General features: G+C 48.8%; 1 protein-coding gene across 1 annotated transcript in view; it reads left to right on the top strand.

Annotated features, from left to right (window-relative positions):
• The window catches only part of Pax8 (paired box 8), a 28,057-nt gene extending 8,038 nt beyond the window's left edge, over positions 1 to 20,019 (top strand). The window contains exons 5-11 of the mRNA XM_052184670.1: positions 90 to 215; positions 478 to 653; positions 4,773 to 4,893; positions 5,372 to 5,578; positions 12,106 to 12,207; positions 18,463 to 18,549; positions 19,943 to 20,019. Coding sequence (XP_052040630.1) covers positions 90 to 215; positions 478 to 653; positions 4,773 to 4,893; positions 5,372 to 5,578; positions 12,106 to 12,207; positions 18,463 to 18,549; positions 19,943 to 20,019 — 896 coding nt within the window. The remainder of the gene's footprint in view (positions 1 to 89; positions 216 to 477; positions 654 to 4,772; positions 4,894 to 5,371; positions 5,579 to 12,105; positions 12,208 to 18,462; positions 18,550 to 19,942) is intronic.
• The last annotated feature ends 362 nt before the right edge of the window (positions 20,020 to 20,381 follow it).

The following is a 20,381-nucleotide window of genomic DNA, read 5'->3' as shown; positions in this document are numbered from 1 at the left end:
CAGGCTGCTGCTTGCATCCGTGGTAGTGGCAGTGGCTATGTGGAGTGTCGTCCCACACTACCCCTGACCCTCTCCTTATTCCTTTGCAGTCCCCAGCTCAGCTGTCACACCCCCGGAGTCACCGCAGTCGGACTCCTTGGGCTCCACCTACTCCATCAACGGGCTCCTAGGGATTGCACAGCCTGGCACTGACAACAAGAGAAAGATGGATGATAGTGAGTGCTCAGGGGACCTGTGGGTGGCATGAGACACAGGAAAGCACTTGGCTGGAGCTTTGATAGGGAGACAAACTTTTCCTCCTGTGGCCCTGGCTTAGCAGGGCTCTGAGACTCCCTTTCACAGGAGTGTGGGTCCTTCCCCTTAGCTTGCCCTGCCCCAGTGTCTTCAGGCCACCTGTTCCTCTGCTTTGGAGCACTTTAGCCTGGTGGCTAGGCTGAGGAGTCTCCTGAAAGCTTTCTTCTTGCCTGGGGGCACTAGGTGACCAGGACAGCTGTCGGCTAAGCATCGACTCACAGAGCAGCAGCAGTGGCTCTCGAAAGCACCTCCGTACAGACACCTTCAGCCAGCACCATCTTGAGGCTCTTGAGTGCCCGTTTGAGCGGCAGCATTACCCGGAGGCCTATGCCTCCCCCAGCCACACCAAAGGCGAGCAGGTAAGAAGCTGGGGTGTAAGACACAGCAGGCAGGATAGACAAGTGCCAGGGCAAAGCATGTCCTCTAGCTGCAGATTGCTGCCGTGGGCTCCGAGCTCGCACTCATGCGGCATCCAGCCGCATGCGTGCGTGCCTGCTCACCACACGTCTCCACACGTTCCTCTTCTCACAGCCCACGTCTGACCTTTGAGCCTAGCTTTGCTTTCAGGGTCATCCTTTTGCCTTCGGTGGCTTTCTCCAACAATAGAATCGGGCTCGCAATTGTAATTAAAGCTCACACCCTTCTGTGGCGACCTCGACACCACTCCTAGCCCTTTGCATGATCTAGGACTCTGTGTGAGTCATGTGCTCAGGCACACCGGCCTCAGCCACACCTCTCTGCCCTTGTACATCATGTGCCTTCCTTGTGGAATGCCTTTCTTCTCACTGCTCTGCCTGGAAAAATACCAGCTGGCTGTGGCCCAGGCCATCACCCTCTCCGTGAATTTGTCCCTGCCCCTCACCTGTGATTCACCCCTTGGGACCCTGTCATCTTTCCTGTCTCACACATGATTTCTATTGACACAGTATTTCCTAATAATGTAATGCGGGGGGGGGGGTAAAAGCAACAGATTTAGGGGCAGGGTGGCCTCGTGAGACATCCCCCATCTCTAGAATCTTATTACTATTATTACCTATTATCTTATTATTAATAAGTTATTATTACTTATTATTGATGGAGATCAAACTGTCACACACAAACTAGAGAAGCCTTTTCCCTTTGAAGAATATCCCAGGCCAAGTGTTTTAATAGCAATGCAATGAAGGTATATTAAATGAATGAACCAATGAATCAGTTGAGAAATTCAGAATGATAAGATACAACCATAGGAAGGTTTCTCCTCTCCAGACCTTAGGAAAGGAGAAGTAGGTTATAACAAAATGGCTTCTGTAAAAAGCAGGAAGTGAACATTCTCATACTGAAGCTGACAAATGTCTCAAAATGCACGCAACTAAGAGACATTTGCTATGATCTGCCAATGGTTCCAGCGTCTGCCTCTTTCATCCTACCTAGTCAAACACTCCAGCAAACTCTTTGGGGTACGGCTGGCCTGTGGCCGCTCTTGGCTTGAGGCAAGCCTATAGGTACACCTTGAAGCCCTGAGGGAGACAATGATGATGATGCTAACAAGCAGTTGAAACATTGCCAGCAAATGGCTGGGCCTGTGCCAACCCCTACAGCTGGGTAGGCAATATGCGTCAGTGATTTTTATCAGCTTTGACTATGACAGATGCGAGTGGTGTAGACAAAGTTGACTATTAGCAGACCCAGGGAGCAGCCTGGGCACACTGAGAGTCAGACCATGATTCCAGAGGGCAAGTGTTGAGCCTGCAGGAAGCTTATTCTATGGTGGTACGCGTGCAAAATGCAATATGCACATACTGGCTATCCTTAGAGAATAATGAGGTATTCTCTGGGACCCTGGGTGTCTCTGGGTGTACCCCCTACAGCTGGGTAGGCAATATGCGTCAGCAGGGTTGCGAGCAGCAGAGAATCCTAGCCGGAACCTTGCTCTTCTGCCTACTGTGTCTGATTGTGCCACCCCAAAATATGTACTCCCTTCACCCATAAGTCCTCCCCAAAGGACCTGTCTGGTTAGAGAACATGCCTGCACTATGCTGGAGGATATGCACAGAGAATCGTAGGATGGGTGACTTTAGAAGTGTAGACGACATCACTGTAGGTGGCCACACAGCTTACCTTTTCAATTTGTGTGAGGATAACTCAGGGCCTGGAACATGGGAGGACTTGGAAGTGGGTGTTGCAGAGTTTATTGCTGCCCGCCCTAGTTTCATTCATAAGAATCATTCCACCCTTGCTTATTTTTGACATGGTGATCCCATGGATTTTTGAGGTGGGGTCCAGACACAGTTTTTGTGTGTAGCCTTAGCTGTCCTGAAAGTCACTTTGCAAATCTGGCTGGCCTAGAAATCACAGAGATTCATCTGCCTCTTCCTCCCAGTGCTGGGATTAAAGGAGTGGCCCAGGACGTTCTTATATTGAGAACTAAATGAAGCCAGAGTATAAATCATTAAGCGTCTCTCACCCTCAGCCTAGAGGAGTCTCTCAGCCCGTCATTCCTTCCCCCATTCAGCCATCAGGATGGGTTGCGAGCAGCAGAGAATCCTAGCCGGAACCTTGCTCTTCTGCCTACTGTGTCTGATTGTGCTACCCCAAAAGAACATGTCTTCCTGTCCAGGCACAGAGGCTTGGTGTCTTTGGGAGGCAAGATAAAACTGATATTTATACATGGTCTTAGCATGGAAATCAACAAGGGTGAGAGTGACCTCATTTCTCATTGCAGGGTCACCCCCAGGCAGTGTTAGAAATCTGGGTACCCTTCCTCTATATTTTAAACTCACCACCATGTGGATCATCAGAATAAGAGAGAATGGTAGGAAGACAGACCAGATGTGGCAGTTACTAACTCTTCCCATAGCAACAATACACCTGTTATCACTTCTAGCCGAACATCTGTGCTTGCTGAGTATTCTGTGACAAGCAAAAATTTATTTAAAATCACAGTTAATATTTAATCAGTCCTGTGCAGTAGATTCTAAGACTCTTATTCTTAAAGATAGGGGGGAAAAAGACCCAGAGAGCTCAAATAAACGACAGCTTCCTGTAGATTGTTGTAGAATCCAAACCCTGAGTGATTTCAGTTCTGGATCATTATGCTCTCCTGTCCCCAGTTCATGTTTAAGCCCAGAAAAAAAGTCATCATTGGCATGTTTAAGACACTGAACACAATACCACCTGGTTCTCTAACTTTTTCTTTAGGCTGGGTTTGGAACAGAAACTTGACTTTTAGTATGTATTTTGCTGCCAAGTCAACACATTCCTAAGGCATTTCAAAGTTTTCTTACATTCTCTAGAAATTAGAAATTTTGTTCAATTCACTAGAGCAACTCCACCCTGCCTCTAAGTAGGCTCCCTCAGAAGAATAGAACCAGAGAGCCATTTAGTCAGTAATTGCTGCCACATACTGATGGTGCCCTAGTGGCCTCCAGAATTGACTGCAGCTTCCAGAAGTGCCCTGCATGCAAGCAGAAAGCATTGTGAGTCCATTGTGACTCCTTGGAGAACTGAGCTCAATGGAAATGACTGAAAACAATTGTCTTCAGTGGAGCTGTTATATAACCATGGACCAGGCCTTGATTCCAGTTTTGTACAACAGTTCACGTTGTACTTTGTGAAATATATGGCCTGTTGTGTGGGAAGTGGATGTGTGCTATCTTTCCTTGGGAAGGACAGCAGAGAGCCAAGGGGAGGGGAGGCTGTACTAATTCATGCCTATAGCCTAACAAATTATTTTCTCAAGAAGTGCCTGAGGCCATGCTCATGCTCCATGGAACACCAGTAGGAGCTGGAATGGCTGCTAGTACTGAACATAACCTCAAGTGCGTGATAGAATTTTTTGAAACAAAACGAATCCTATGTATTTTTCAAGGTGAAATTAAATGTTTCTGTTTGCATGGGCCATGTCAATGTGACATGGTCTTTCAGGGTGCATTAGTGGGTTATTCATGAAGGATGGTGGAAGCACAGCCAGACGGCGAGCTCTCTGCAGCTGTAAGAAGTGATCACTGTACTCAGAGTAGAGGGGCCAGAGCCTGCATCACCTCACAGGAGAGGGAATGGCTTCCTTCAGCTCTGCACTTGAATTTCCTCAGTGGGATGGGGGGGGGGGGGGCGGGGATCAAGTATTAGTAGAGTAAAAGACTGAGCAGCCTCTCCTGCAACAAATTTCAGCCTTGGGCAATGTCCTGTGTTTGGGGGCCCAACCCATGTGAAGAACTAGGAAGGAGACCAGCACCCCGTCAGGACATGGTCCCCTGATGGCCAGTCCATCACATACCTGGATTTCTATGGCAACAGTGGGCCTTGAATTCTGGAACTTGGAAGGGGGGCTCTGAGGGGGAGAGCACGCCATGTCAAGCTAAGAGAAAACAAGAGGAAGGTACAAGGGGCCAGGGGGCTTTTCTTAGGAAGGCTAGCATCTCCCATTGCAGAGACAGACAGGGGGCTGTGGAAAGCCGGGCTTGCTCTATCCCTGCTGACTTCCCTTTGTTCTCCAGGGGCTGTACCCACTGCCCTTACTCAACAGTGCCCTGGATGACGCGAAGGCCACCCTGACACCTTCCAATACACCTCTGGGACGCAACCTCTCGACTCACCAGACCTACCCTGTGGTGGCAGGTAGGATGCCCAGAGGCTCCTGAACCATCTGGTCTCTACTGTGAGGGTCAGCATGGGCTTGGGGCAGGGGAAGGCCGAGGAGGAGTCTGGTTGGCAGGAGGAAGGTGTTTGGGGTACTGGCCTGGAAAGGAAACACGGCTGTGCTGACTGGGTCTCAAAGTGGAGCAAAGGGTGGCGCCTTCAGTCTTGGCTCCCTGGATCTCCCCAGTCCTGCTAACAGGGAGAGGCTGAGCACACGTGACTTCAGTCTCTCATCCATCTACACTGGCGGAAGGCGCATCAGGGAGGTGGAGCCTCAGCTTCCCCATCTCATTCCATCCAAGGAGCTCGTAGCCACGGCTCTCCATCCTAGCCCCTCCTCCAGCAGCCAGGCCTGCCTCTTCCCTTACCCTCGCCCCATCTCATGGCTTGATTTGTGCATGTCCCCACCCCATCATCTCACACCCCTCTCTCCTTGTTGTCTCCCTCCCTCCGGCAGATCCTCATTCACCCTTCGCCATAAAGCAGGAAACCCCAGAGCTCTCCAGTTCTAGCTCCACCCCTTCCTCTTTATCTAGCTCCGCCTTTTTGGATCTACAGCAAGTCGGCTCTGGGGGCCCAGCAGGTGGCTCGGTCCCACCCTTCAATGCCTTTCCCCATGCTGCCTCCGTGTATGGGCAGTTCACGGGCCAGGCCCTCCTCTCAGGTACGACAGGGAGGCCCCGGGCTATGTAGGTGTTGTGGGGTGGGAGGGAGGTCAAGTCCTCTGGTCTGAGCCTAATCTCATCTTTAGGCTAAACATCATCACCCCGTTCTCCAGTTTATCAAGCACATGGTTCTCTCCCATGGAAGAAGTCGGGAGTCAGAAATGACCACTTTGAGGGTGCCAGCAAGTGGAAAAAATCACTCCAAAAGCCTGTGGCAGAATAGCGACCCATACATAGAGCTAGGGGTTGTTAAGTCTGAACCTTTTGTATCAGTTCAAAAAGAAACAAAGATAAAATGTGGAGGGAAAAGGGCTCTTGAGCAAATTTCTGAACCAACTTCCTGGAAAGGAATTTTGAGTCACCATCTGTGGCTGTCTCCATGCCCAGGAGAGTGGCGACACCGTACAGGGCACGGAGCATTCCCCCCCACCACACACACCCCTTAACCTTGGTGACTGCACAGTTTCACAACTGGAGGTGGTGCAGCGCTTGTTTGAGGCTTAAAGCCTGAAGGAGGAACAAACCTCTTGTATCCTGAGAGGGAACAGCCTAAGTACAGCCTCCACAACAGAGCACAGGCTGACTGCCCCTGTGTCTAATCCCGACTGCATCTTCCAAGCAAAACATTATCCCAACCAGTCAGGACCCGAGCCATGTCTGAAGGAGGCAAGTTTTGGTTTGGGCACAGGCAGAGACACTTCAAGGTCTTCAGCTATCTGATTGACATTAACATGGGGGATCCTGGGATGGGGTGGGGGTGCCTCAGAATCAAGAAGGGAAGTAATTAGCATCCAGCTGAGCTTTGGAAGTGTCCTGTGTGAGAGAGCTGACTCCATTGAGTATGGACAGTAAGTGGCAGAGAGCGTGACTCCCTGTCTCCTGGTCCCTGGTCCTATCACCTTAAGAGTTTAAAGCAGAGAGACATTGGGAGACTCGGCACAGAGGCAACCCAGGTTGCACAGTCTAAGCGATCTGGACCAGCTGTTTTCCAATATTCCAGGTCTGTCTTGCAACTTAAAATGTATGCCTTCAGCATGCAGGTGTGCCAGCCAGAGCAGCGGAGTGGCTCCGACTGGGGCCGGAGCACTGGCTCCAGAGGCCCACGGGCTGGAGAAACTCCGCAGTATGCCTTTACTTCCCACTGGGTCAGAGGTCTCAAGGCCCTGGGACATAAACCCAGGCACGCTGTCTTCTAAGTGGCAGCAGTTTCTGTCTGACAACTGGCATTTTCCCCTTTCTGGATATCCATGCAACCTTGCCATGGAGATGAGCACTGCGAGGGCAGAGAGGCAGTGGTTAAGGGTCTGAAGGAAGGAAAGAAGGACTCACTTGGAGTTTGAAATTTCAAGAGGTCGAAGTCTGCAGAGATAGGTCATATGTTTTGAGCAAAGTGATTAAAATGCACAAACCTGTGAGCAGAGTGATTTTAGCCAGAGATTTTGGAATTGGAAGTGGAGAGGGAAAGAAATGGCTTGTGTCTGCTGTGGGAGCACACAGGGCACACTGAGCATCAGCTTTTTTTTTTCTGGTCAGCCAAGAAAGAGGCAACGTTAGGGAAATGATGAGACTTTCCTACAGTTCTGCTAGTCCCCTTTAAAATACCTACACACACACACACACACACACACACACACACACACACACACACATACACACACATACACACACACATACACACACACATATACACACACATACAACATACACACACATACACACACATACACACACATACACATACACACACATACACATACACACATACACACACATACACACACAAACACACACACACATACACACACATACACATACACACACATACACACATACATATACACACACATACACACATACACACATACAACATACACACACACACATACACACACATACACACACATACGCATACATACACACACATACACATACACACACATACACACATACACACATACACACACACATACACACACACACACACACACACACCACACACCCTGTGGATTCCAGCCCACTGGCCATGACAGTGACATCAAGGACACCCTTGCCCTTGCTATTGTAAGGCTGACTGCAGCTCAGATGATGGGAAGGCTGCCGTTAGCCTTTCATCATCAAGGAGCCCAGAATCCTCCTCCATTCTTCTGTACAAAATATATTTAGTCTTGCCAAAGAGATTTCTGGGCTGCCATAAATTCTCCTTGCTATCAGAACAAGATAAGGCATTGAAAAGGGGTTACACTGAGGGCGGACATCAAAGAAGTGAAATGAAATCGTCCCAAATTGCCTCCACCCTCTGGATTCCTTCCTCTAGCTAATGGATTTCTGTTCCTTCTCTCTGCCTCTAATTAGAATATTTACCAAGAGTTCTGGAGCCCCAGGATTTTCCTAGGGACTCCCACTTTATAGCCAGCCAACCGATGTTGATGCCTCTGTCCACAGTTTTAAAAGAGGCTTTCTTTGGAAGTCTACTAGAGTGCAGAGAGACAGATTTAGACAGTAGGGAGAAGTTAAAGAGCCTTCGAAAGAGAGTGAGTTTGAGGGTCTCTGACCGGAAGGGAACATCTCAGGCTGGTAGCATCTGTTCTGGTTTCCTAGATTGTTCAGGATTCTTTTTGTTGTTGTTGTTTGTTTTTGGTTTTGAAACCTCATTATGTAGCTCAGGCTGTCCTGGAACGCTCTATAGACCAGGCTGGCCTGGAACTTAACAGAAATCTGCTTGCCTCTGCTTCCCGAGTGCTGTGATTAAAAGTGTGTGCCATCACGCCTGTCATGGTTTAAGGTTCTTGACTCTGAAAGATATTTTCCCCAATGCTTGCATTAAGTCCAAACCACACAAGCGTTCTGCTACTGAGCTGCAGTCCCATACTATAAAACTATGCTCCTCGGGAAATTAAACAGAGGAGCTGGAAAGACAGCTCAACAATTAAACGCTTTTCTAGTGGTCTTGAGCTCAGTTCCCTCCCAGTGCCCACATGGTGGCTCACAGCCCTCTATAACTAGTCCCATGGGATCTGACTCCTTCTTATGGAGTGAGGGGGCACATACAGACAAATCTCCCATATACATAAGATACATAAATAAATTCATATTTTTTGAATAAAAAAATGAAAGAGAGTTTTGTGGAGCTGTTAAGACAGTCTATGGAGGTACAGTTTAGATAGGGCAGTGTCCTGGAAAAATCTTTTTTGTCTTTCCCGGAGGGCCAGGTTTTATTAGGAGAAGTCTTCGGGGGTCTGTTTGGGCCATTGATTCAGAAATCTTTCTTGCTGAGAGAAAATTAGGTATCTGATGAGAAATGAAGATTAGCATTCCTGCATATAGGGACAGAGACCAACAAATTCTTTTTCAAGAGCTATTGTTCATGGGGTGAGGCTCCACCGACCTGAGATGTGTGCCCAGGAACTCTGGGCAGTGACAGCCTGCATGAAGAAGCTATAGGCTCAGGTGACAGGAGGGGACTAGGAGGGCAGGGGACCACAGGCTGCCAGTGCCAGGAAGGCTCCCGGAACAACAGACGGGCTTTAGCAAATAGATGGCCAAAGAACAAAACTAGTTGTCATCCATAGGAGACATGGACCCGCCCTCGAAATCTCCACAGTGCAGAGACCCCGCTAGCCGGAAAGTAAGGAGAACCTAAGTTCCAGGCCTCCTCTGAATTCAGTCCTTGAGTGTCAGACAGGAAGACTATAGTTTGGAGAAATTTAGTAATTTGTTCAGTCTTGCATGGATGTAGAATTCAGGCTCAGTTTTAAACTTTCTCTCCCTCTCCCTCTCTCCCTTGCTTCTTTCTCCTCCTTCCTTCCTCCCTCCCTCCCTCCCTCCCTCCTTCTTCCCTCCCTCCCCCTCCCTTCCCTCCCTCCCCCTCCCTCCTCCCTCCTCTCTTCCTCCCTCCCCCTCCCTCCTCCCTCCTCTCTTCCTCCCTCCCCCTCCCTCCCTCTCATAAGTAAGAAAGAAGAAAGGCAAAAGCATGCAGGCTGGGTCAGCCTCCCTCTCCCATCTCTCTCCACTGTTAGCAGCTGCCCAGCACCCTGCCCAGCACCCTGCCCAGCACCCTGCCCAGCACCCTGCCCAGCACCCTGCCCAGCACCCTGCCCAGCACCCTGTTCAGCACCCTGTTCAGCACCGTGTCCAGCACCCTGCCCAGCACCCTGCCCAGCACCCTGCCCAGCACCCTGCCCAGCACCCTGCCCAGCACCCTGCCCAGCACTCTGTCTAGCACCCTGTCCAGCACCCTGCCCAGCACCCTGCCCAGCACCCTGCCCAGCACCCTGCTCCCCTTCCTTCACAGATCCCACATCCACTTTCCCACTCACTGTCTCCACCTTGGCCAGGTGCTTCATGCAGGGAGGGCCAAAGTGATTACATTGCTGACTCCTTTACACAAAACTCACGCTATTTTGGGTGATCTTCGGTTTATTCCTCATCCTAAATATGTCTAATCCCCGCCACAAGGTTTTTTTTCTAACCAGCGTCCTGCCCTTATGTCAGAGACCTCCTGTGTAGTCCAGGACCAACCAGAGCTAGGTACTCAATAAAGACGATCAATCTGAGGCGCTTGTTCACGTGTCTAAAAATCCTGAAGGTATTTAAAGAACGAATACTAACAACTTATTTCTGACAGGATGATTTTCTGTAAGCACTTCACTGATACATTTCTAGAACGTGCCCATTGCACTAATCAGTGTCCACCTGGACCATGAGGCAACAGGTTGAATTATGTTGATCACTTGAGAGTTGTAGGACTAGTGTGTCTAAGGCCATGCCTCCCCCGCCCCTTTGCATGCAGAATAACAGGGTGAGGACCAAAGTGGCTGGTCTCAGGGCAGACAGAGAGCCATAAGAGTAGGGTGGCACCTGTAGCCCTCTGATTCCCAGCCTGCTCTCTCTGGGAAAAGGGACAAACTTGACTGTGCAGGCATTGTTTGCTGTGTTGGCCCTAAAGCCTGTCTTAGTATAAGATCCATCAAACTCCTCCCCCTTTCTCTGTTCCCCTCTCTCCCCTAAGTCCTTAAGTGCCTAGTCCTTAGAACCATCTCAAAAGTACTTCTTGAATGAAAAATTGTTCTCATGGGTAAGGAAGAATTAGTCACTGGGGGCTGACAATCCACAGGATTCATGGTGTGTTCCTCCCTTCAGGAGGCTTAGGTACGGAGGATCTAGGAGGCATGGGGAAGAAGGGGCAGTTCGTGACACAGAGAGGATGTGTGTGGTGAGTTATTTGACAGAAGCTCACAGGCAGTCCCAGAAAGGCAACAGAAAACATTTGGACCAAATGTCTATCATCTAACACGGAGGTTTCTCTACCAGGAGTGGTTTTATCCCCTGCTTCCTTAACACTGGGACATAACAGCAATGTCTGGAGATACTTTTGGTTGTCACACTGGGTGGGAACTTGTACTGGAGTCTGTTGGGTAGTGGCCAGGGATTCTGCTCAATACCCTGCAATGCACACGACAGCTACACAACACATACTTTACCAGTCAATAATGTCAATGGAATTCTATAAATGTCATTAAGAACTAGTTTGCCCAAATAATTCATATACTCATATTGGAGCATTTTAAGAGTCGAATGTCCACTGTTAATAAATATTTTGAGTCAGTGGACATCACAGGGATGGACCTTGGAAAATTAGGATATGTAGATTCTGGTCTAAACCCAGAGGACATGATAACAAGGAGGCAAGCAGTACTTCTGGTTATTGGACAGGGGTGGATGGGGCAAGCATCAGCAGGTCAGGTGGTGTCCTGCAAAAGGAGAGATTTACTCCTTGATGTGAAGGAAGGACACATCCAATGAGATGGGGTTCCACAGGAATGCCTTGGTGTCACTAGGATGTAGGCGTGACACAAATCACACATAAGCAGAGATTTATCAGGGATGAAACATACTGAAATGGGTTTTTAAGAAGTATAATATGACCATGTGTGAATGTTAGTAATCGCTCAGTGATGTTTGCTTTTACATCAGGAATAGTCAACATGTTTCACATCCCTTTCTATTCTGATTAATTATATCCACCTGGAAGTCCAGGCCAACCGGCGACTTCCTCTGTGGTTGATTATCAGTGTCTGCCACATGTCCCCAAAAGACAGTGGTGGATCATCCTTGTGCCTTTATTTCACAAGACCTGGTTTCCCCCATCCCTTTGAAAGCTGAGTTGACGTGATGTGTGGTCTCTTGTGTATTTATTTAGTCCACTGGTGTCAAACACTATGCTGGGCAGGGAGATAAAGACCAAGAAGATGCCACCCCGGCACCCAGCACCTTGACATTTTTGTGGAGCAATAAAACAATATTCATGAAAATAAAGCTACTAGGGAATGGGGACGAGAGGAGGACTGCAGTTGCCTTGCTCTTGCTTGGTGAACCTCTACCCTCCAGAGAAAAGGAGAGAGAGGATGAAGGAGGTCTGGAGAAAGGCCGTGGCTGAGGAGAGATGTGCTGAACCTCAGGAGGGCAGGGTGGTAAGAATGGGGACCACCCATATCCTAACCAATGACTCTTTGGTGTCTTTTACCAGGGCGAGAGATGGTGGGGCCCACGCTGCCTGGATACCCACCCCACATCCCCACCAGTGGACAGGGCAGCTATGCCTCTTCTGCTATCGCAGGCATGGTGGCAGGTAAGGGTTGAGGGTCTGGGCAAAAGCACTGTAAAAGGAAAGGGAGTGTTGGAGGAGTAGTGAGAAAATAGGTGATGAGATACAGGCTGTGTCCCACTCATAGGCACCCCAGAGGACACTGGCTCAATGGCTACCTTCACAGACGCACCTAGAGGGAACCCCCCAGTACCACCCTGGCTCTTCGCCTCCTCATAGCTTAGCATTCTGCTTCCCAGACCTTCCACACAGACAGGCCTGTGCTCACATCCAAGCACCCTATTGTCTCCTCTTCCGTGCATTAAAGTGGAAGAATGTGCAGCCAACACTAAGACAAGCATGGGCCGAAGCCCTGGTCTCTTGGAGTTTAAATCAAATAAGATGAATTTCAGTTTAGCTCTTCAGTAAAATCTGAATTTGAATGATGATAATGGTGGTGATAATAATTATGGTGAAGGTGATGATGGTAGCGATGAATTTGATGATGATGATGGTGGCGATGAACTTGATGATGATGATGGTGGTGGTGATGAACTTGATGATGATGATGATGGTGGTGATGAACTTGGTGATGATGAGATCCATCTTCCTTTGCATTCCACACTGAGCAATGAGTGGGACTCAGGTTCCCACTACCCTGTGGGTGCCACAGAGTGTAGATGGTCCTTCCTTACATTCATTCGGAATGTCCTTTACAGCCCATTTGATGTCTGCCTGCCAATCACAAGCTGCTGATGTCCCACAATGTCAGGGTCTGGACAAACGGGTAGAATAATGACAGTTTCTTCGGGAAAGCGCCAGGATGGGTGGGTAGTTACAGTGGAACCATTTCCGCGGCCCAGAGAGGTTAAAGGGCCTGAAGCTTTTGGGAAGGGATCTGAACTCAGGCCATGTGTGGCCCACTAACACAAACCATCTACCAACCTTCCTGGCTCTTACCCTAAAGACCGGGCCCCATTGCACCAAGCCTGTTTCTCCCTGGCAGGGGTTAATCTTTGCCAGCCGCCCACCCACTCTGGGCATCCTGTGCACAGGCGGGTGGGCCATGTTCTCTTAGGTGGGGGGGGGGAGGAGAGGAGGCTTTGCTCCCTGGGAACCTGCTGAGCTGGCACTTGTTGCCCAGTTACTGTGGCAATGTGCTTAATGCAGCGTTGAAAATACAGAAGACTGACTCCTCTCTCCCTCCTGGCCTGCACTCCCTCTCTCCCTCCCTGCCTCCTTCTTGTGGAGCGTGAAATGAGATTGGTCAAGATAAAAAAGGAAAAGATTCGGTTATTTCTTTGAGTATGGATAATGGGGTCTCTCAATCAAAACCCTAGGCTCCAGTCAGCTCCCTGCCTCCCTTTTCCAAGCCCTCCACTTTCCCTGATGCCTGCTTAGAGGAGAAGGAGGCAGCACAAGGCACAATGGCACCTTCTCTCTTAATTATAAATGATTCTTGGGGGAAAGGTTCAGGGCAAGGGGTTCCTGGGGCCAGAGTGTGACCCAGAATATGGCTGGAAGGCAGGGGAAGGGTGGTGTCCAAGAAGACATCACCTAGAGTGGGTGCTGTGAAGAAGTAGTCTCTCACACAATAGCACACAGTGTGTACGCACACATTCACTCACTCACAACACCCGCCACATGGATTGCAAGTGAATTGCGAAAGGGAAGGGTCTCCCCATGCTGTGGATGGGCTTCTAGTATGCTGTGCACACATTCGTTTCAGGATTGCAATCCTATTAAAGTGAGTCACCTGGTTCTTGAGGTTACTCGTATGCAAATGGTTTCTGAAGGGCTGTCTCTTGTGGAGAAAGAACGTCATATCCATCTCTTACCACCACCTATCGTGTCTCAGTTGACTGAATGGGGATTCTTTCATTGAAGTCAGTTAACTAATTAATCACCTATAGCATACATGTAAGGTGCATGTAAGGCACATAAGGGCTTCAAATAAGGCATGCCAGCTACATTCCTCAGTCAGTTTTGTAAAGGAATACTTTCTGAATACCTGGCCATTTATATGCATAGCTTTATTTCCCTTTAGTTCTTATAATACATCTTGGAGGCTGGTAGAAACCAAGTTTTATAGCTAGGAAACCAAGGTTTATAAGAGCCAAATGGTGTGCTCAGACATGAAACTAACTGATTAAGTCTTTTAAACACAAATTTATTGATTTAATGTCTGTGCGTTTTTCCATTTTCCCTCACTGTATTCCATCATACCATAAGTAAAGATGCAATCTGTGGCCTGACCCTACAAACAGTTAATGGCATTCATAACAGTTATAAAACAGAACCAGCAGATTAGATGATTAGATCATCCTTACATCTATTCATGCTTTCTTCTATGCTTCTGTTTTCTCTTTCCATCTGACTGTCTTCCTTTTTATCCATCCATCCATCCATCCATCCATCCATCCATCCACCCATCCATCCATGTCTCTTCCTTCCACTGTACCCACACTTTTACCCATCCCCCTTTCCAGCCATCCCCATCCATTCATTCATTATTAATATTTCTATTATTCACATTCTATCCAACCTTGAACCCTACTGTATGATTGCTTTGTCAGTTAACAAATACTAGTGAACATCTACTGGCCTACAGAAATGCACAAAGCACGTCTCTCTCTTTGTGGTGATGGACAAGCAGTGGAGAGACAAGCCAGTGGATGAGTAAGCACGCTACCACAGAAAGATAAGTAGGCAAAGGCAATAAGATGTGGTGATGCAGTGAGGAGCCACAGGGGAGGAGATAACTATTTCACACTGAATACACAGGAAGCCTTTCTGAAGAGATTTTCAAAGTGGCCAGTCAAGTGATAAACTGAGGCTGACCATCCCGCTTAGCCCCAACGAGACCAAGTGCAAAGGCCCGGAGGCAGGAAAAGCTAATTTAGTATGACAGCATATGGAAAGAAGGTGAGCACTGGAGGGAGCACTGCAGAGCAGGGACCGGGAGTGGGCAGGTAGCAGCAGGGACAGGTTATAGAATACTTCTCAGATGCTTGGGGAAATAGATTGTAGATACAGAGACAAGTCAGGGGACCATTGCTGATTTTTTTGTAAAGGACAACAGTTGCTTTAGCTGAGAAAGCAGCCCTGAAGGCTAAGAGAGGGCTTGTCACTCAGTAGGTTTTGGTGATAAATGGAACAAAACCTGCCAGCAAGTTGACTGCAGAGATGAGAAGGAGAGAGGAAAGCATGGGATGGGTGTCTATAGAGCGAGCTTGGGAGCCTTGCGGGAGGGGGCGCTGGTGAGTGGACACTCACACTCACCAGCAGGAAAGGACAAGGTGATGGAAAGCAAGAGCAAGAGGCTGTAACAGAGTTGAGACGGTCTCTCAGAGGCGTTAATGCGGAGCTGCTCTAAACATCACTTGGAGTTTTGACAGAGAAGGGACCAGGAGAGAGTGAGTAGAAAACACAGGCTGCAAAGCAGTCTGGGTGACTGAGTAACCCAGATCCCAAAGGGAGTGAGGGACAGAGGCCGGGAGTTGCTGCTATTGAAGCCATCCTTGGAATGATCTGATTGGATCTAAGGCATTAGGTCTAGGCATAGATCACAGCCTGATTGTAATAGAATGTGAAGGCACAGGCAGAAAAAGAGGGGAGCAGCATCTACAGGAACAGAGAGCAGCCTCGAGTCGACCACCCAGCAGAGGCAGTGGAGGAGAAAAGTCGTTGGGAAGATAGGGGAATGGGCCTGTTCAGCAGTATAGTTCTTTGGGGGAAGGCATGATCTTCTTGGGCAGCAGTTCAAGCCTGTAGCAAACTCCAAATATGATTCAGCAGCTGTACACCAGTGCCCTAGGCAGGCAGACACCAGGCAGACACCCGGCATGAACCAGCAGCTACAGCCTGTCCTTTCAGCAAGCAGACATCGGACAGTTGTAATTCAACCCTGGAGAAGCTGCCAGCCTCGCCAATGGCTCTGAGGCAAGGCCTCAGAAGCAGCAAGCTGCTGCAGAAACCTCACAAGCAGTCCTTGAGTGAGTTTCTCTCAGTGTCAGTGTTACCACAAGTTGAGCTCAACAAAGCTATTTAAAGTGAACCAAAACATGCAAGTCTTTAGCGAAGACTAGCTAGGCGGAGCAACCTACACCAAAGCTCAGTGCTCCTCTCCCACAGTCTGTGGGGTTGTCTTTATTCCTTCATCACAAGTCCTTCTGTGTGTTTGCTGTGCCAAAACATCCTCTTGCCTGTGATTGCTTCAGGAAAACAGGCTTTCACATGTTTGCTTTAGCAAGACATCCTTTCTTCTGTGTGCCCCAGAAAAACATCATTTGGCATAACTAACTTTCCAAAGAAACTAGAAGACAGTGGCAGAAAGAGAGGCTAAGACACTGCATTTCTTAGTACCCTCCCTTGCCCTTTAGAGACTGCGGTGTTCAGCCCTGGGGCGCTTGTTGTGTGGCCAGGGCAGAACTGACTGCCTCCAAGAAAATTCTGAGAGCAGGGAAATTGCTGTGTACCAACAGTGGACAGGCTCCTTTCCCACTGGAGGCTGCAGGGACAAGCACTTGGAGGGAACTTGGTAGCCAGGCTTCCTGGATTCAGGCTCCTCCTTAGCAGTGCAGCCTTGGGGGGAAAGTCCGGGGGCCTTCTGCATACAAGTTTCTTCAATCCTAAATGGTTGGATTCGATCTTTCCTTAGTTTTCCTTTCTTCCCTCTTCTCGGCCCTCCTTCTTGGACATGTATTTTCCTCCAGTTCTGTGTTTGGATGTGTCCCTAACCCAAACACCCTGAGCTTGCTGGCTGGGATGGAGCCTTAGACACATTGAGGGCTCACCAACCTTCCCCTACCTCAGGCTTCCATTCCTCTTATACATACGACTACTCTTCCACATGGGAGCCATGCTGCTGGCCGCAGCCCGGGCTTTAAGATTTATTGTGTGACTGAGCTGAGCGTCCATTGAACTTTTTTCTTTTTATTTTTTTGTACCTGTTTCAGGAGAAAAATAAGAAACCAACGTTTATTGATAATGCTTTTATCAAGAGTGTGATTTGAAGCATTTGATATTCACTATCTCACTTAATCTTTACCAAAATCCCATGAGATGGGGAGAGTTTGCCCCATATGATAAGCAAAGGTGCTAAGGCTTGGGGGGGGGGGAGAGAGAGAGAGAGAGAGAGAGAGAGAGAAGGAAGAAGGGAAGGAGGAGGGAGGGTTAGAGGGAGGGAGGGTTAGAGGGAGGGAGGGTTAGAGGGAGGGAGGGAGGGAGGGAAGGAGGGGGGAGGGAGGGGGAGGGAGAGAAGGAGGGGGGAGGGAGGGGGAGGGAGGAGGGAAAGGGAAGGGAGGGAGGGAGGAAGGAAGGAGGGAGGGAGAAGGGAGGGAGGGAAGGAGAGAGAGGAAGAGAGGGAGGGGGGGCGGGAGGGAGGGAGGGAGAGATCTAAGGCCAGAGCTGAGGAGTTTTAAATCTTCATTCCAAAGTCTGAGGGAAGGAGATAAGAAGTCACATAAAAAGTCAAGTTACTTAGCCCACAATCACAGATGAGTTTCTGAAAGATTAAACATTTTTGAATATGAATTCACTAGAATCTGGCTGGGTTTGTAAATCTGGCAAATGCGTGAAGGAATTACCTGGAATGTATGATCAACAGCTCTAAAATCAAGCTCATGCTCCTTCACGGGTCTGAAGTGCGAGCTGAGGTAAATTCTTCCCTCAGTCTTCACATCAGTTTCTATAAATCCGTAGTGTGGAGACTTCACAGGCTGGTTGGGAGAGAGATGGCAAGGACATGATTTACAGAAACGGGCTTTGTAGGCTTTAGACCAAATGGTAGGTATGGCCATCAGCTCCCCCTACGGCTGTTTTGATTCTTTGGGGAATGCCAAAGATTAGCTCCCAGAAAAGGGAGCCCAACATCCCTTATATAAATTCATGTTCTGAGTTTGCCTGAAGCAAGGGCCCAACTTTCCTGAGAGTTGATTCCCTCTTTCACCACCAGTCCCCTCTTCCTGCCATGGGCTCCTCTGGAAAGTTCCTTCTGTCGAAAGTCCAAGCAGCTGAGAAAGTGGAATTTGAACCCAGATCCTAGAGTTTTGGCAGTTCCCATACTACCTCAGATTTTCAACTGGTGTGAGTTTCTGGAGTCTCACTTTCTTTATCTGGAAAATGGAAATTATGATGTCTGCCTCCCGGGACTGACCTCTACTGTGGGACCTCAGCTCCATTGTTGGTGCCAGTCCTGTTTGGTCTCAGCCCTGTCAGCCCCACAGATCTGTCTCCCTGTCCCAAACCCTGTCCTGGTGTCATGAACCTTACAGGTCTCTTGCCTGTGTGTTCCAACAGGAAGTGAATATTCTGGCAATGCCTACAGCCACACCCCATACTCCTCCTACAGTGAGGCCTGGCGCTTCCCCAACTCCAGCCTGCTGAGTAAGTTCCTGGGGTTGTCCAGACCCTCTGATGGGCAGGGGAGGGCTGGGGGGAGGGAATGAAGCCAGACCAAATAGCTGAGAGGCCCCAGGTTAGATGGAATGGCTAGAGACTTGGCACTTATTTGTCCAGAAGAGATCAGTAGCAGATCACAGTCTCTGGTAGGTTTAGGGGAGAAAACAGAAGGTCAGACATTCTACCTCTCCTGTATCTGTCCATCCCATAGCCTTGTCTATTCAAATTTTGTTTTGTGTAAAATTCGGAAACCAAGCCTTGAAGGTCAAGGAAGGGCTAAGTTACATTCAAGAAAATCCTATGCGAGGCTGTCCTGCCCTCGGGGACTTACAGCCCTGCCAGGAGATTCTATTCAGGACTTCTGCCTCTGCACACGGCCTGGGCACACTGCCAGCTGCTCTCCTTCCTGGGAGCCGAGGCCACGATGGCACCTTGCTCACTGGTCATCTAGATAGGTTGAAAACAGTTGTGAGTCACCACAAAGGCTTTGTCCCCATTCAGTCCCTCATGTTTGGCTTGAGAAATGAGTAGCATTCAGGGTTTATACCTGAAAAGAGTTTCAATGAGTTTTGAGACTACTTTTTCATCCCTGGGTCCTGAACTGTTTGGGGAAGATTTTAAGGAAAATAAGACCACAGTGAAATATTTCTTTAGAGCCTTCCTGAGTGGTAGCCCTATCAGTTGTCAGAGCAAGTCTGAACAAGAGGGAAGCAGTGGTCTCAAAGATCTTCAGTTTCACAGACACCTTGACAAACTGGCTGGAGCATCCGTTCCCTAAAATTCCTTCCCCTGTTCTCATATCTTACAGTTCTAGAAATGACCCACAGGGGACTTCCGTGTGCTCTTAGACAGATACATTCAATTCTAAGACAGATGTGTTCAACTCCACATTTACCCAGAAAGGGCAAAGACAGTGATGCTGATGGTGTTAAGAGGACCTTCGAGTGGAGCTTGGTGGGAGTGTCTCAAGCCCAGAACCCCTCTGGCTGGCCAAGAGTACAGTTCTTTTGAGTGTTCGGAGGAGGATGGTCTGATCTGCCATTTTTTTTAGGTGGGGCTAGAGAGCACCCACGTCACTCTCACTGTGTTCAGTTTTTGAGGTCCTACGTGTAACTGTTCTCCGTTGCCTACTCTTTAAAGCAAGAGGGTTAAAGGTCAAAGCAGTCATGAGAAGTAGGGGGCAAGAAGCCAAAGGTGAGGCCAGAGAAGGAAGAAAGGCTGGAGAGGAGTTAATCTTTGATGATCAGATGGGCGGGGTGTGGGGGTGGGGGGGTAAATGATTAACGTGTGCTGTCTTAAAGGTCAGCAGATGGAGAGGAACACAGTGGTACAACTTTTCTTCTGACCAGCAATGCTGTTGTTGTTTTAATGTGTCCAGGTTCCCCATATTATTACAGCTCTACATCAAGGCCAAGTGCACCACCCACCTCTGCCACGGCCTTTGACCATCTGTAGTTGTCATGGGGACAGTGGGAAGAACCAGGCATCAGGAGGACTTGGCCTGAGACAGGCCCCAGAGAGTCACACAAAGGAATCTTTATTTATTACATGAAAAATAACCACAGTTCCAGCATTGCAGCTCACTCCCCGTGTGGTCAATCAAATGAACCATGAAAGTCAGGATGACCTTGGAGAAGGCCAAACTGTCCTCCAAGATTCATTTTGTGAGTGACAGGAGTTCCAGAAACAAGAACCATCCATTTCAAAAGAGACACAAAGGAGAAATGTACTGAGGCTGGCCCCACCAAAGGAGAGAAAAAGTGTTCCCAAAGAACTTAGAGGGAGCCGAGTCTGAGGGTGTACAGGGCCACCTGTGT

The sequence above is a fragment of the Apodemus sylvaticus genome, chromosome 5 (assembly GCF_947179515.1).
Source record: "Apodemus sylvaticus chromosome 5, mApoSyl1.1, whole genome shotgun sequence".
In the NCBI taxonomy this organism is placed as follows: Eukaryota; Metazoa; Chordata; class Mammalia; order Rodentia; family Muridae; genus Apodemus; species Apodemus sylvaticus.
Note: the sequence above shows the minus strand (reverse complement) of the source record. Positions and strands in the feature narration are given on the sequence as shown.